Source organism: Podarcis muralis, chromosome 10 (assembly GCF_964188315.1).
Source record: "Podarcis muralis chromosome 10, rPodMur119.hap1.1, whole genome shotgun sequence".
In the NCBI taxonomy this organism is placed as follows: domain Eukaryota; kingdom Metazoa; phylum Chordata; class Lepidosauria; order Squamata; family Lacertidae; genus Podarcis; species Podarcis muralis.
Window position 1 is genome coordinate 77,441,898 of NC_135664.1, and position 16,624 is coordinate 77,458,521.

At 47.0% G+C, this 16,624-nt stretch overlaps 2 protein-coding genes across 8 annotated transcripts in view; one reads left to right on the plus strand and one right to left on the minus strand.

Annotated features, from left to right (window-relative positions):
• LOC114590282 (uncharacterized) overlaps positions 1-12,435 on the plus strand; it is a 30,425-nt gene extending 17,990 nt beyond the window's left edge. Inside the window, 1 exon segment of the mRNA XM_077935532.1 lies at positions 10,470-12,435. Coding sequence (XP_077791658.1) covers positions 10,597-12,435 — 1,839 coding nt within the window. The 5' untranslated portion in view covers positions 10,470-10,596.
• LOC114605699 (uncharacterized) overlaps positions 1-16,624 on the minus strand; it is a 108,524-nt gene that overhangs the window by 31,032 nt on the left and 60,868 nt on the right. The window contains exon 1 of one of the 7 annotated variants that reach the window (XM_077935491.1): positions 14,727-15,626. The exons of the other annotated variants lie outside the window; for them this stretch is intronic. The gene's annotated coding sequence lies outside the window, so the exon portion shown is untranslated. Of the gene's footprint in view, positions 1-14,726; positions 15,627-16,624 lie in introns of those variants that run through there. 7 annotated transcript variants of the gene reach the window in all.

Below are 16,624 nucleotides of genomic sequence, written 5' to 3' on the forward strand. Positions count from 1 at the left end.
AAGGAGAAATGAAGCAATAAAAGGTGTGTCAGTAGGCCAGAATCAGTATAAAGTAAATGCCTTTGCTGATGATCTGGTAATAACAGTGGAAGAACCGCTGGAAAGTGCAAAAGTAGTTTTAGAAGAAGTTGAACAATTTGGTCAAGTGGCAGGGTTTATATTAAATAAGAAAAAAACCAAAATACTTACAAAAAATATGGAACAAGGTATGATAGAAACAAATGCAACAACAAATAGGAATAGAAGTGGTGAAAAAAATTAAACATTTGGAAATCTGGTTAACCCTTAAGAATCTTGATTTGTTTCAGAATAACTATGATCCAGTGTGGAAGGGAATAAAGAAAGATCTAGAGGTGTGGGGTCGAATGAAGTTATCTTTTTGGGGGAGAATTTCAATGATTAAGATGAGCGTGCTGCCAAAGATGTTGTTTTTGTTTCAGACAATTCCAATAATCAAGGAGACAGTGATCTTTAAAGAATGGCAAAGAGCAATTTCAAGATATATCTGGCAGGGTAAGAATTCAGTTTAAGTTATTAACGGATGCGAAAGAAAGAGGAGGCTTCACCCTGCCAGACTTGAAATTATATTATGAAGCTTCATGTCTCTGTTGATTGAAGGAATGGATAAAGTTAAAAAATACTGATTTGTTAGATTTAGAAGGTTTTGATAACAGATTTGGCTGGCACCCATATTTATGGTGTGAGAAGAAAAAAATCCATAAAGGTTTCGAAAACCACATCTTTAGAAGATCTCTCATAGAAATATGGGAGAGACACCTGAATTGAATTTTTAAAAACCTTAGAAGTCGAAACCTGGTCATAAATATAAGCACCAATTCTGTGAATTGGCCATATTTGTACTGTTATTTGTAGCACAATGCTACTTTTAATGTCTATATATATATATATATATATATATATATATATATATATATATATATATATATGCTTTCGTAGATTTTCACGGGTATAGGAATGCAGGTTTTGGTGTCCTCGGGTGTCTTCCCGTGTAGAAGTTGGGGTGTCTAGGCGACGTTTCGACGAGGTCTCACTCGTCATCTTCAGGCTGGTGCTTTCGGCTTCTTGTTACTGGAACAGAGCAGGATCTCAGTGTTTGAGTTCCTATAAATACTGTTGAGGAGGTGTGGTGTATAGCCTCCAATGTTCTGGGCCGAGAGGAAGTTCCCAGGCTAGTGTGCCTTTTCTTCTTTTGTTCCTTAATTGTTTGAGGGATATCTTGAGTGATTTCTTGAGTGATATCCTGAGTACCACTTAGGTGGGTCATTAGGTGTGGATTAGTTGCTAAAGCCTTTGTGTCTTGACCTCTTGAACTTTGTGAAGAGTTTTTCTGAGAAGATGGCTGTACTGCATTTTGTTGTGCTCTGGCTTGGCTTCGTGTATAGGGGCGAGCTGTGGTTTTGTGGCCTGTGTAGGGATTGCAGGGGGGTGCAGCATCCGGAGGTGCCACCATGGTTTGGCTACTGGATGGTGTCTGTAATTTATCTGTGGAGAGGGTCTGGGTTTGGGTCTGGTGTGGTTGATTGGTGATGGCGTTCTGTGTGCCTCTGGATCTGGTGTCAGTTTTTGTGGGGAGGGCTAATTTCCAGATGTCTGGCAAGCGGGATGTGTCGTCACGCTTGTTCATGTTGTGAGGGTGTTTCTCTATCTCGATGGCTTCCATGATTATTCTCTTGTGGTGATGTTCCATGTTAGAGAGCAATTTGGAATCTGCAAAATTAATTTCGTGTCCTGTTTCTTTCATGTGTTGGAAGAGAGAGGAAGTTTTTTCTTCTTTTTTGACGGCATTCTTGTGTTCTGCGATACGTGTATTTATTCGTCTGTTTGTTTGTCCAATGTACGTGGCTGGGCAGACTTTGCAGGGTATTTCATAGACCCCTTGGTTTTCCAACTGGATTTTATCCTTGGGGTTTCTGAGGATATTGGCTATCTTTTGGTTGGCGCAAAAGGCTGTTTTGATATTGTGTTTATGGAGGATTTTGCTAATTTTATCTGTAGTGCCCTTGATATAAGGAAGGAGGGCCATGCCATTGTTTTCTTCTGTGTCTTGGTTTTTGGGGGGTGTTTCTTTTTGGATTAGCTTCGTAACCCTGTTTTGCTGGTATCCATTGGCAATTAACACATTTGAGAGATTCTGTAACTCAGTTGTCAAGTGGTCTTTGTCAGCCAGGCGTTTGGTTCTGGAGATGAGAGTCTTGGCTACGGAGTTTATTTGTGCAGGGTGGTGGTGTGATTGTGCATGTAAGTAGCGGTTGGTGTGTGTTTTTTTCTGGTAGATAGTGTGTCCTAGGGAGCCATCAGGTTTTTTGTAGATTAGGACGTCAAGGAAGGGAAGTTGGTTGTTGGCTTCTATTTCCATAGTGAATTGTATTTTGGGGTGTAGGCTGTTGAGATGTGTGAGGAAGCTGTCCAGTTTTTCCTTCCCGTGTGGCCAAATTACAAAGGTGTCGTCAACATATCTGAGCCAAAGTTTGGGTTTGTGTTCTGACTTGTCTAAAGCATTGGTTTCAAAGTGTTCCATGTACAGGTTTGCGATGACCGGTGAGAGGGGTGATCCCATAGGTGCTCCTTCTATCTGTTTGTATCTTTGTCCATTGTGGATGAAGTACGTGTTGGTTAGGCAGTGGTTGGTCAGGTCCAAGATGTATTCGGGGGGATTGTATTTGTTTTGAATGGCTGTCAAGGCTTCATTAATGGGCACTTGTGTGAAGAGAGATACAACATCGAAGCTCACAAGTAGGTCATTGGGATGTAGGTTTTGCTTCTTTATTGTTTCTATGAACTGGAAGGAGTTTGGAACGTGTGAAGAGATGGATTTTATATATATAAAAATTGCTTCCTGGTCACTGACCGTATTAAAGATATTTGACATTTAAATATGGGAGAGGTATAAAAGTTTATTAGAACCAAGAATTCCCCACTAGCTATCTCCGTTAGAAGTTATGAGTCTTAAGAAAGTCAATTTAAGGGGGAACTGGATTACATATAAAGAATTGATAGTAAAAGAAGCAGGAAAATGGAAAATGGAACCTTATGAAGATGTGAAGGAGCATGTATATGATTGCTTGCATTATTATCAGGTTAATGAAATGTTTAAAAAGGATTTTAAAGAAAGAGGTTTTGATGAAAAAGAATCAAAATTTCAAATGGAAATAATAAATAATGAGTACAAAATTTTATCTAAAATGTATAAAATGTTGCTGGAATGGTATACAAAAGACGAGGAAGTTAAATCGGTTATGATACACTGGGCCAGAGATTTGGGTTGTAGTATACAGTTCAATGACTGGATAAAATTATGGAATGAAAATATAAAATTTATGGCATGCACTGCGTTAAAGGAAAATGTTATGAAAATGGTTTATAGATGGTATATTACACTCGTAAAATTGGCAAAAATGTATAAAACATGTAATAAGTGTTGGAAATGTAAAGAAAAAGAGGGAACATTTTACCATATGTGGTGGGATTGCAAGAAGGTGAAGGGTTTCTGGGAACTGATATATAATGAGTTGAAAAAGATGTTGAAATATACATTTGTTAAGAAACCAGAGGCTTTTCTTTTAGGAATAGTAGGAAATGAGATAAATAGAAAGGACTGTAAACTTTTCCAATACGCAGTAACTGCAGCGAGAATACTACTGGCCCAAAAATGGAAACAGGAACAACTACCGACGTTAGAAGAATGGAGAATGAAACTTGTGATGGGATGATGAGCTGCTTGTGCGTAAAAGCGTAGTCCCTCAGAGTCTGTGCACGTTCACAAACCTCTGTCTGTGACGGAGCCCCTCAGACATGGCTGCTCTAGTCACTTGCAGATTCCGACAGTGGTTGCTTTCGGAATCGTTTCCAGCATAAAAGCTCCTTAACGGAAACACGTCTTCTGGACTCGCGGCGTGACAGTTTCCGGCGAGGCGTGGGTCTCCCTATGGGAGCTTCAGATACCTCCCCACTGTTCTCGCTGGACGTGTCCCTGAGCCCTCCCTCCTGCTCGCATTCCCTCAGAGATCCACTCCTCCCCCTGCTGGTTCCTGCTTCAGCTGCTGAGTCTCTCCCAGCCTGCGTGAGCCCTTCCGCCATCGGTTCCTCCGATGGCAGTTCCCTGACATCCACCTCCCCTCCAGGGCCCCCTTCACCCCCTCCCGTTCCCTCTCCTCTGGGAGGTGAGGAGGTAAAACCCCGAAAAGAATCTTCTTCATCTTCAGACGTCTCGAACATTTCCCTCCATTGGTCGCCGTTCCGGCTCGCTGAATCCTCCTCCTCCTCGGAATCTGTGAACCCCTCCAACTCCTCTTCTTCGTCGGTGGTGGCAAAGTATTCCCTCCGGAACCTCGCTACAGGCTGAGGTTTACGTGGGAACCTCTGATGAAAAGTTTCTATTAAAACCTCGTCATTGACATCCTCTGCCCTGACCCAGGTGTTTTCCGACTCCGGTTCCCCTTCCCACATTACCAAATACTCTACTTGATCTCCCTTCCACCTGGAATTGAGGATCTCCGCTACCTGGTAGCTTTGTTCCCTTTCCTCCATTGCTGGTCCCCGAGTGACCCTCCCTTCTCTGTCCCCTTTATACGGTGACAGCAATGACCTGTGGAAAACTGGGTGCAGCTTCATGTGGTTCGGTAACCGGAGTCTGAAAGCCACTGGGTTGACCTGTTGTGTGATTTCAAATGGGCCCAATCTTTTGGGTCTTAACTTCTTACAACCCCCTTTGAAGGGTAACCCTCGGGTTGACAGCCACACTTGGTCCCCCACCCTAATGGTTTCACCTTCTCTTCTGTTTTTGTCTGCCTGCCTCTTATATTCCTCCTTGGCCCTGTCTAAGTTAAGTTGGAGCTGGCGATGGATCGCTTCCATTTCTTCTACGAACTATTCGGCAGCTGGAACGCTCCATCTCTCCCCTTCCCCCCCTGGGAAAGCCCTGGGATGGCACCCGTAATTAGCCAAAAAGGGGCTCATCCCCGTGGACACGTTCTCCGCATTGTTGTAGGCAAATTCCGCCAACGCCAGCTTCTCCACCCAATCATTCTCTCTGTCATTGACATAACACCTCAAATATTGCTGGAGGATGCCATTGGCTCTTTCCGCCTGCCCATTGGTTTCAGGATGCCGGGCAGTCGAGAAATTGACCTCTACATGCAGTAAGCTCATGAGCTTCCTCCAGAACCTGGAAGTAAAATGTTTCCCTCGGTCAGAAACCACCCTCAAGGGGGCGCCATGCAACCTAAACACATTTTCTACAAACAATTTAGCTGTTTCTTCTGCCGTGACAGCATGTGAGCAGGCTATAAAGTGTGCCATCTTGGTTAACAGGTCTACCACAACCATGATGGCTGTTTTCCCTCTGGACCTTGGCAGATCAGTCATGAAATCTATGGCCACTGCTTCCCATGGTCTTTCAGGTGTGGGTAGCGGTTCTAATAACCCTGCCGGCGCCCGCCTTTCCCCTTTGGCTCGCTGGCATTGGTCACAACCCCTCACATACTCCCGCACGTCTTCCCTGACCTTGGGCCACCAAAATTCCCTGGTAACCAGCCACATGGTTCTGTGTTGCCCAAAATGCCCCGCTGTGGGGCTATCGTGCAGCTGCTTGAGTACCTTCCCCCTCAACTCTCCTTCAGGTATATATAACGCTCCCTTGTAGTACAACGCCCCGTTTCTCTCCTCAAAACCTCTGGGTTTATCTCCCTCCCTCCTGAGACCCCTGAGTTTGTCCTGGGTGTATTCATCATTCTCCGTTCCCTCTACCAGTTCTCTTTGCCCCACCAATGCCGCCCCACACACCCAGCGGTCCTCTGGAATGACATGTCTTTCTTCGGGTGCTCCCTCCCCCTCCAAATATTCAGGTTTGCGTGAGAGAGCGTCCGCCCTAACGTTCTCTGGGCCTGGCACGTAACGAATCTCAAAGTTAAATTTGGAGAACTCCTGGGCCCACCTCAACTGCCGTTGGTTGAGCACTCGTGCCGTTCTCCAATACTCCAGGTTCTTGTGGTCAGTGCACACTTGCACCTTATGTTGTGCGCCAATTAGCAGGTGCCTCCATCTCCGGAAAGCCTCATGAATAGCAAGAAGTTCTCGGTCATACACCGTGTAGTTCCTCTCAGATTTGTTCAGCTTTCGCGAAAAAAAGGCACACGGTCTCCACTCTGACTCCTCCTTCCCTGGCTGCAGAAGAAGCACCGCCCCTATGGCTCTGTCTGATGCGTCTGTTTCGACTCTCATCTTTTTTTGTAAATCCACATGCAGAAGTTGTTCTTCAGAGGCGAAGGCCCTTTTTAGTTTCTCAAAAGCTCGCCCTGCCTTCTCAGTCCAAACGAATTTCTTCTTACTGCTGAGACAGTCCGTAATGGGCGCTGTCAGGTGGGCAAAGTTGCAGATGAACTTCCGATAAAAGTTCCCAAACCCTAGGAACCTCTGCACATCCTTCTTTGTTCTGGGTGTTTTCCATTCCAGCACTGCCTGGACCTTGCCGGGATCCATGGCCAATCCCTTGTCTGACAGGCGGTACCCCAGGAACTCCACCTCCTTGGTATGAAACTGACACTTCTCCAGTTTCACCCACAGCCGGTTGGCCTGCAGCCTGCTCAACACTTCTCTGACGTCTCTCACATGTTGCTCCTCATTCTCAGAATACACCAACACGTCATCTAGGAAGGCCACACAATTCTTGTAAAGCAGAGGCCCCAGTACGTGGTTCATAAATGATTGGAAGCACGCCGAGCCTGCTTGTAATCCAAATGGCATAACTAAATATTCAAATGCCCCCAAAGGGGTGAACATGGTGGTTTTCCATTCATCCCCTTTCCTTATACGTATCAGGTTGTACGCCCCCCTTAGGTCCAGCTTTGTAAAAATCTTTCCCTTCCGCACCCTGTTCAAAATGTCATCGATCCTAGGCATGGGGAAAGCCAGTGGCTCTGACACTGCGTTCAAGGCCCTAAAGTCACACACAAGTCTCGGCTTGTCCATGTTTTTTTTATCCACAAAAAACACTGGGCTACCTCCCACCGCTCTTGACTCTCTGATGAAACCTCTCTTCAGGTTTTTGTCAATAAACTCTCTTAGCACCTGTATCTCTCTGTCTGACATGGCATACAACTTGCCTACAGGGAGCTGTGCCCCAGGCAGTAAATTGATTTGACAATCAAAGGGTCTATGCGGTGGTAGTTGGTCAGCTTCCCTTTCGCTGAACACGTCGCTGAGATCTGCATATTGTCGTGGTACCTTCACTTTCTCCGTTACTTCCGTCCCTGCTAGGGTAGCTTGGGCTCCTGCTGAACCCTTTCCCTCCTTGCAGTGTTCTAAGCAATGTGCTGAACTGAAGGAAACCACTCTCTGATGCCAGCCCACCAGCGGATCATGTAACGCCAGCCAGCTCATCCCCAAAATAATGGGAGCCCCTCCCAAGGTGGCCACATTAAACGCTATCAGTTCTGTGTGCCTTGCCACCTTCATTATCATTGGGACGGTCTGCAAGCTGACTTCTCCTCCCAACAACTCCCTGCCATCGATCGTGGTCACCTGCAGGGGGTTGCTTAAAGGGATCGCCCGTATCTGGTGTTCAGCTGCAAACTCTTTGCTCATGAAATTGCAGGAGCTGCCTGAGTCCAACAGCGCCTTTATCTTTAGAGGGTATCCGTTTTGCAACTCTAGTGACACTTCTATCACTAGGGCAGGTTTAGGAGGTTCTGGCGTGGGCACTTTCACTGCTCTTTGGCCTGGCTGCTGTGCCCCGACGGTGGCAGCCAGGCGTTGGCTTTTACTTGCTCCGGTATTTCCTCCACTCCTCCCTCCACAGCCCCCACCATCCCTTGCCATTCCTTCCTCTGGGGGCAGACTCTGGCAAAGTGACCTGGCTGTTGGCAGAGATAGCATTTCCGGGCGCCTTTTCCCTCCTTCTTCCCCCCTTCACTGGGCTTTGAAACTGCGCGCGCGCGCGCTGTTCCGATTTCCATCGGCTCTGCCGGCGGGAAAGTTGGCTCTGGAATGTCTGGAATGCGGAACTCCTTGCAACGTTCCCCCTTCCCTTCCCGCCTCTCCAAGGCTCTCGCCTCATGGCGCGCTCCTATGGTCAGCGCAGATTTGGTTAGCTGATCCATAGAATCCGCCCTGGGCCCCCGGGAAAGCTCATCTTTCACCGCCGAAGCAAGACCTTCTTCAAAAAGCATTTGAATGGGTTCCGCCGATAAGTCCCACCCCAATCTGTGCACCAGCATGGTGAATTCAGTCCAGTACTCACGGACAGATCGGCTTCCCTGCTTGCAAGCCATTAGCTGTCTGCGCACCACTCCCTGCTCAATATCGCTGGAAAACATGAGATCCATTGCACGAAAGAACTTCATTGTGTCCTTTAGGACGTCATTATGCGTTGCCATCAGGGGCCGAACCCAGTCCCGCGCCCCCCTTTCAAGATGCCCAATCACGAAAGCCACTCGCGATTCCTCGTCAGGGAATTCCTCAAACTGCACATTGAGGGCATATTGCATCTCTGTTCTAAAGGCATGGTAGTCCTTGGGGTCCCCCCCAAACTTCTGCACCAATCCTGGTACCTTTCTGGTGAACTGGGTGGTTTTCCCCTTCTTGTCTGCATCCTGAGCCCTTCTCTCCTCAAGCCTCGCCGTCTGCAGCGCCAGTTGGATCTCCAACGCTCGGTACCTTTCTTCCAAGCTTGGACCAGCTCCAACCCCTGCTTCTCCGGTTCCGGCTGGGTCACTCATGATGCCTTTTCCTGCACCAGCAGCTTACAAAGACTGTCGGAATGCTGTGATGGGATGATGAGCTGCTTGTGCGTAAAAGCGTAGTCCCTCAGAGTCTGTGCACGTTCACAAACCCCTGTCTGTGACGGAGCCCCTCAGACATGGCTGCTCTAGTCACTTGCAGATTCCGACAGTGGTTGCTTTCGGAATCGTTTCCAGCATAAAAGCTCCTTAACGGAAACACGTCTTCTGGACTCGCGGCGTGACAGTTTCCGGCGAGGCGTGGGTCTCCCTATGGGAGCTTCAGATACCTCCCCACTGTTCTCGCTGGACGTGTCCCTGAGCCCTCCCTCCTGCTCGCATTCCCTCAGAGATCCACTCCTCCCCCTGCTGGTTCCTGCTTCAGCTGCTGAGTCTCTCCCAGCCTCCATGAGCCCATCCACCACCTGTTCCTCCGATGGCAGTTCCCTGACAAAACTGATGGACTATGCAGAACTAGATAAACTAACGGGGAAGATCAGATATCTACGAGACCAAAAGTTCATCGAAGATTGGGGGAAATTTTCAGATTATTTGAAATGTATATGTTATGAGCAAACAACGCTAGTGGGATTTCAAAAAGCTCTGTGAATGTTTGAGGAATATTGTGTAGAAGAAAAATAAGAGGGTGAAGGTATATAAATTGCAATATAAAAATTAGGAAATGTGTAATTAAAAAATTGAATAATGGATGATTGTTAGAGAGGCTGAAGGAAGTCCAAAAGAGAAAATATGTGATAAATTTAGATTGGATAGTATAAATGTATGTTGGAAAATTAATAAAAAATATTTATAATAAATAAATATATATATAAGTACAAAAAAATCTTTTCTAAAAAAACCTGAAGCCTTTTTATTGGGATTGAAAGGGAAGGAAATTAAAAAGAAGGATAAAAATCTTTTCTTGTACGCCACGACAGCAGCTAGAACTATGTTGGCCCAGAACTGGAAAACTGATACTCTACCTACAATCATGGAATGGCAGACCAAAATGATGAATTACGCAGAATTTGCTAGATTGTCAGGAAAAATACGGGACCAAGATGAAAAGAAGTTTGTTGAAAATTGGAGTAAATATTTGGTATATGTAAGAGAAAATGGTAAAATTTTAAAGCCACTGGCAGGGTTGGAGAAACTCTAACGGCATAAGACAAAATAGTATTAAATAGAATACGTGATGTTATAACTATATGATACTTACTGAAGAGATGGAGGGAAGTCCGAAGCTTGGCAGAGCTTAAGGCTTAGGTGGATGGATAAATGTATAATGAGTGTATGTATTCTATGTGTATGTGTAATAATGAAAATTAGTAAAAACTGATTAAAGAGAGAGAGAGAGAGAGGGAGGGAGAGAGAGGGAGGGAGGGAGGTGGATGGAGGATTATGATGCCGAGGATGGGAAATGTCCAAAGGAACAATAAACCAGAGAAAAGGGGGGCCTCTTCATGGACAGAGAGCAGCTGCCTTTCCTTGTGAGAAAACAATTGATTTGGAAAGGCTGTATTCCAAGATCATGCTGCGCTATTAACAATGATTGAGGATTATGAAAGGTGGTGATGCATTACTATCATTTGACATCATTGCATCTTCATTTCCTAAAAACTGGGAACATGGGTAGGAGACGGGGGAATATAGGAAATGTTAAAATAAGAAAAGCTGCTAATGGCATTTGATGTGTTCTCTTTCCCTTTGTTCTCTTCCTTGAAACCAAAATAGGATTTCCTTTCCGCCCATTCTGAAGAAGGTGATACAGAAGACAGTCAGAATTCCGGGAGATGGGGAACCTTTCGTTTCATTAGGAATAGCCATTAAAAAGTGTGAAATGTGGAATATGCTTCACTGAATGAGCACACATATCTCACATCAATGAACTCAAACAGGGGAGAAACCATTTAAAGGTATGGAGAGTGGAAAAAGTTTCACTGATAGTGGAAAACTTAGAAGACATCAGCGGACTCACATGGGCAAGAAACGATTTCAATGCACAGAGTGTGGAAAGAACTTCAGTCAGAGGGGACACTTAACTTTACATCAACGGACACATACAGGTGAGAAACCATTTAAATGTATGGAGTGCGGAAAGAGCTTCAGTCGGAATAGTAATCTTAAATTGCACCAGAGGATTCACACAGGGGAGAAACCATTCCAATGTATGGAGTGTGGAAAGAGCTTTAGTGATAGTGGAAGCCTTAGAAGACATCAACGGACTCACACAGGGGAGAAACCATTTCAATGTATGGAGTGTGGAAAGAGCTTTGGTGACAGTGGAAGCCTTAGAAGACATCAAAGGACTCACACAGGGGAGAAACCATTTAAATGTATGGAGCGTGGAAAGAGCTTCAGTTTCAATGCAACCCTTAGAAGGCATCAACAAACTCACACAGGGGAGAAACCATTTAAATGCCTGGAGTGTGGAAAGAGCTTTATTGAGAATGGAACACTTAGAAGGCATCAACAAAGTCACACAGGAGAGAAACCATTTAAATGTTTGGAGTGTGGAAAGAGCTTCAGTTTCAATGCAGCCCTTCGAAGCCATCAACAAAGTCACACAGGAGAGAAACCATTTCAATGTATGGAGTGTGGAAAGAGCTTTAGTGATAGTGGAAGCCTGAGAAGCCATCAACAAACTCACACAGGGGAGAAACCATTTAAATGTATGGAGTGTGGAAAGAGCTTCAGTAAGAATAGTAATCTTAAATTGCACCAGAGGATTCACACAGGGGAGAAACCATATAAATGTTTGGAGTGTGGAAAGAGCTTTATTGATAATGGAAAACTTAGAAGACATCAACGGACTCACACAGGAGAGAAACCATTTAAATGTTTGGAGTGTGGAAAGAGATTCTTTTTCAATGGACACCTTAGAACACATCAATGGACTCACTCAGGAGAGAAACCATTTAAATGCCTGGAGTGTGGAAAGAGCTTCAGTCAGAGTGGAGACCTTAGAAAACATCAATGGACTCACACAGGGGAGAAACCATTTAAATGTATGGAGTGTGGAAAGAGCTTCAGTTACAAGGCAAGCCTTAGATTACATCAACGGACTCACATGGGGGAGAAACCATTTAAATGTATGGAGTGCGGAAAGAGCTTTAGTGATAATGGAAAGCTTAGAATACATCAACGGACTCACACAGGGGAGAAACCATATGAATGTATGGAGTGCGGAAAGAGCTTCAGTCAGAGTGGAGACCTTAGAAAACATCAACGGACTCACACAGGGGAGAAACCATTTAAATGTATGGAGTGTGGAAAGAGCTTCAGTTTTAATGCAGCCCTTCGAAGCCATCAACGGACTCACACAGGGGAGAAACCGTATAAATGTATGGAGTGTGGAAAGAGCTTCAGTCAGAGTAGACAGCTCAATATACATCAACCGATTCATACAGGGGAGAAACCATTTAAATGTTTGGAGTGCGGAAAGAGCTTTAATGATAATGCAGCCCTTCGAAGCCATCAACGGACTCACACAGGGGAGAAACCATATAAATGTATGGAGTGTGGAAAGAGCTTCAGTCGGAGTGGACACCTCAAAAAACATCACCAGACTCACACAGGGGAGAAACCGTATAAATGTATGGAGTGTGGAAAGAGCTTCAGTCAGAGTGCACACCTTAGAAATCATCAACAGATTCACACAGGGGAGAAACCAGAGCTTCAGGCAGAGTGGGCACCTTAGAAAACATCAAGACACACAGCGGAGAAATCATTTAAATGTATGGACTGTGGAAGCAGCTTCAGTCAGAATGGAACCCTTGATTTATGTCAACAAACTCACACAAAATACAAACCTTATAAATATGAGGAAAGTAGATAGAGGTTCAGTCCTAGTGGAAGTTGTAAATCAACAGACTCACGGACAAGAAGAACTTTAGTACTTGAAACCCTTCAAACCATCAACAACCTCAAAGAGGAGAAGCAGTTTAAATGAAAAGATTGCAAAAAGTGCTTTATTTATAAAGGAGTGTTTATCTGGATTGCTGGTGGTCAGTGAGGATTAGGGCCGGGCGATATATTGTTCCAAACTGGTTTCTAGACCACATCGTGATAACCTTTCAAAAACAATTGATACGGCAACATACCTAGAATCACAGTGTGTATTTCTGTGATGCCCATTTGCCTGGAAGCTTTTCTTCGTGAAGCCCTTGCAGATGCTGAGTTGCTGACTTCCCTCCCAGGCGACAGGAAGCGAAAGACACACCTCCATTGCCCTGTGTCCTTCCAGCCTCTTTCCTCCCTTGCTCCCTTCTGCCGGTTTGTGTGCCTGACTTGGATATCCTGTGTGCTGTGTTTTTTTACTGCTGAAACTGGATTTGCTCTCAGGAGCTACGTTTTGTGCCTCACTGGGGACCCAATGAGAACTGTATGCTTTGAAAGCTCAGTAAACTATTACTGAAGAAGTCCTGCTGCTTCTCTGTGTGTTTTTGACCTCAGTGTGGGACTTGCTCTACACGTGGCCCCTACTCTCCTCCTGCCCTGGAGTTGCTTTACTCAAGCATGCAAGACGGGTGCATCTGTGTGCACTCAAAAGCAAATAAAGTAGGACTCGCCTTTCTATGAGAGTACAGTGGTACCTTGGGTTACAGACGCTTCAGGTTACAGACACTTCAGGTTACAGACTCTACTAACCCAGATATAGTACTTCGGGTTAAGAACTTTGCTTCAGGATGAGAACAGAAATCGCACGGCGGCAGCAGGAGGCCCCATTAGCTAAAGTGGTGTCTAGGTTAAGAACAGTTTCAGGTTAAGAACGGACTCCGGAAGGAATTAAGTTCTTAACCTGAGGTACCACTGTAATGTGTTTTCAACTGTTTTATTGGTTTTTAAAAATTTCGTAATCTGCTCTAGGAGATTCGGATTACAGACAGGGAACTAACAGTAATGATGATGATGTTACATTGCTTAACGCTCCCCCTCCCCAGTCTTGAATACTTGAGGGCACTCCTGGGTCCATCATGGTCGCTTGAGGCCCATGTCCAGCTCAGGCTAGTTCCCCACCCCACAGACCTTTTGGGACAGAGAGGACATGGCCCTGGTCTTCCCTGCTCTGCACCAGATGGGATGGTGGCAACGCTCTCTGTGTGGAACTGCCTTGAAGGCAACTCAGGAACTGGCCCAAAATGCAGCAGCCAGATGATTGGCTGGGCTGCCTCTCTTTATGAATGGCATTTCTCTCCCACCTCCTTGTCCAAGGAGATCAAGGTGGCATCCAGGGGTCTGCCCCTCCCCACTGAGTCCCCCCACAACTAACACATTGGATTCCTGTTTTAAAACAGTTGCACTGGTTGTTTCCATTCCAGCAGGACCTCTCCTGCTCTCAATGCCTTGGCTTGTGAGACCTCCAGTGGTGCTTTCATGGAACTGTAGAGGTGGATGGCACCCCAAGGATCATCTAGCTCAACCCCAGGCAATCTCAGAGGGCAAACTTGCATCTGGAGGAACTGAGCACTGGAGGAGAAAATGGGCCCTTCAGGATCAGGCCAGAGGCCTCCCTCCTATAGGGGAGACAGAGAAGAGGAGCCGCCCATTGCCCTCTCCTCCTCCACTGATTGGCCTCCTCCTCTTTTAACGCCACCTTGATTGGTGGCCTCCCTGCCTCTTGTGGGAGGGAGTTCCACGGGTTTTATTCTGCCCTGCAAGAGGAAGCGATTTCTCTTCTCTGCCTTCCTTCCTTCCTTCCTTGCACAGGTGAGGTTTTAGGGACCAGGGTATATTTCATGTCTGAATGTTTCTGTCCGCCACCAACCTCTGTTATACAAGGGGACTGATCCATACATCTGAATGGGGTTTCATTTGCATGCATTTCCCCACTCCTGGATCCAAGGGGTCAGCAGCGCATTCATGCAAAGGAAGAGCAGAGCTGCCACCCTCCTGCGACCCTCCGCGCCCTGACTTGCCCCCCTCTCGCCATGCAGCGCTGGGACCCCCCGCTCTCCCCATGGGCCCTATCCTGGGAGAGAGGAGACTCACCGGATCCCAGCAGGCGCCCCCAGGCAGCCTCTGCAGAGCCGAACCAACGGGACCCCCACACGCCCGACTTCTTGCAGGAAAGGGAGGGGCTGGGCTTTCGCTCTGGAGGACCCTGCCCCCCCCCCCGTCTTACTTTCCTGTCTAGGAATCTAGCTCGTTTCTGTTTAACCCTTGGCAAGCCGAGCGCACCCAACTCACGCCTCTCCCTCTCTCGAGAGCAGGAGCATCGCGCACCAATGGCATCCCGAGAAGGCGGAGGAGGAGAGGTTTATGGTTTACTTCCGGCAAGGGATACATTCAGTTTTGGACAGCAGCTGAAAGGCCCCCTAACAGCTGGCCCCTGAACAAGGGTCCTAAGAAATCTTCACTGGCTCCCGGTCCTTTTCCGAGGACCATTCAAAGTGCTGGCGCTGACCTTGAAAGCCCTAAATGGTCTCAGCCCAGTAGAAGGGAAGGAGTGTCTCCACGTCCATCGCTCAGCCCGGACACCGAGGTCCAGCTCCGAGGGTCTTCTGGCAGGTCCCTCAGTGCGAGAAGTGGGGTTACAGGGGGCCTTTTCTGTTGTCGTGACTGCCCTGTGGAATGCCCTCCCACCAGATGTCAAGGAGATAAACCATTATACGCAGCGGCGTAGCGTGGGTTGTCAGCACCTGGGGCAAGGCAAGTAATTTGCGCCCCCTAACCCCTAACCTGCCCCCGCTGCCAGCTTCTTCTTGCTGCTGCCTGGTCTGGTCTGGTGTGGTTCTCTCCTGCGCTCAGCGCTGCGCTGGGCGGCCGCTGCACTGTCCCTCCACCAGATAGTCCCTCGCTCTCTCTGTGCACCGCACGCCTGGCACCCCCCCCCCTCCACAGTGGGCGGCGACCCAGTGGCTCAGATCGGATTCGCCCAGCCAGCACTGCAGTGAGAGAGAGTGAGTGAGCCAGGTAGGGGCAGAGCTGTGAGTGCGAGCGTGCCCCCCCCCCCAGATGTTCCGCCTGGTGCGGCCGGGCCCCCCTGCACCCCCCACACTATGCCACTGATTATACGACCTTCATAGATGCCTGAAAGCAGCTCCGTGTCGGGAAGCTTTTAATATTTCATGTTGGGTCATGTTTTCTTCTATTCTTTTGGAAGCTGCCCAGAGACAATGTTCTTGTTCTTGTTGTACATGTTGTTGTTGTTGGACACCCAGCTTTTCATAGCCAACAACACAGAGATAAAGGGCTGCTTCGTTCTGTGCTTTTGGACTCCTATGTGGGCTTATGGTTTTGGTGCTTGTGGATCTTATGGGATTTAATGTCTTGCCATTATAAATGCACGGGGATGAGTGCATTTACACAGACACATTTCCGCAAAAAGACCCAAACTCCGGCATGTAGCCGCAGGTGACACAATAGGAGCCTTTCTGCAAATGGCCTTTGCAACACAACTCACTGGGTGGTAACAAAGTATACACATTGGCCTCTTTTCAACGTAGCCCCGTTTCCTCAATGAATCCACCCATTTCTTGATGAAATAGAACTTCTGCCAGTAAAACCTGAGCTGAAATATTAAGCAGAGCAAAACAGCAGCCATGTCTGACCCCCGTCAGCCCCCAGACTCCCCCAGTCACGTGGCAGGAGATTCATCCTGAGCCCCCCCCTCCGTGAGATGGCTATGACATCATGGATGATCCATATGATCCATTGGTGATCCACATGATCCAAGCAGACTGGGCCAAAGAGCAGATCTCTAGGCCTGAATGAAACGGGTCTGCGATGATGGATTCTGGAGTCAAGAAATCCTCCCTTTCCAGTGATCTCTCAGGCTGGCCAGGAAAAGGCAGCGAGCACGAATCCTCAGGCATCCCGGTTGACAGACAGACCTGTCATGTTGCCAAAAGACGAACTCGGAGTCTGATCTGATTTCCAGATACAAC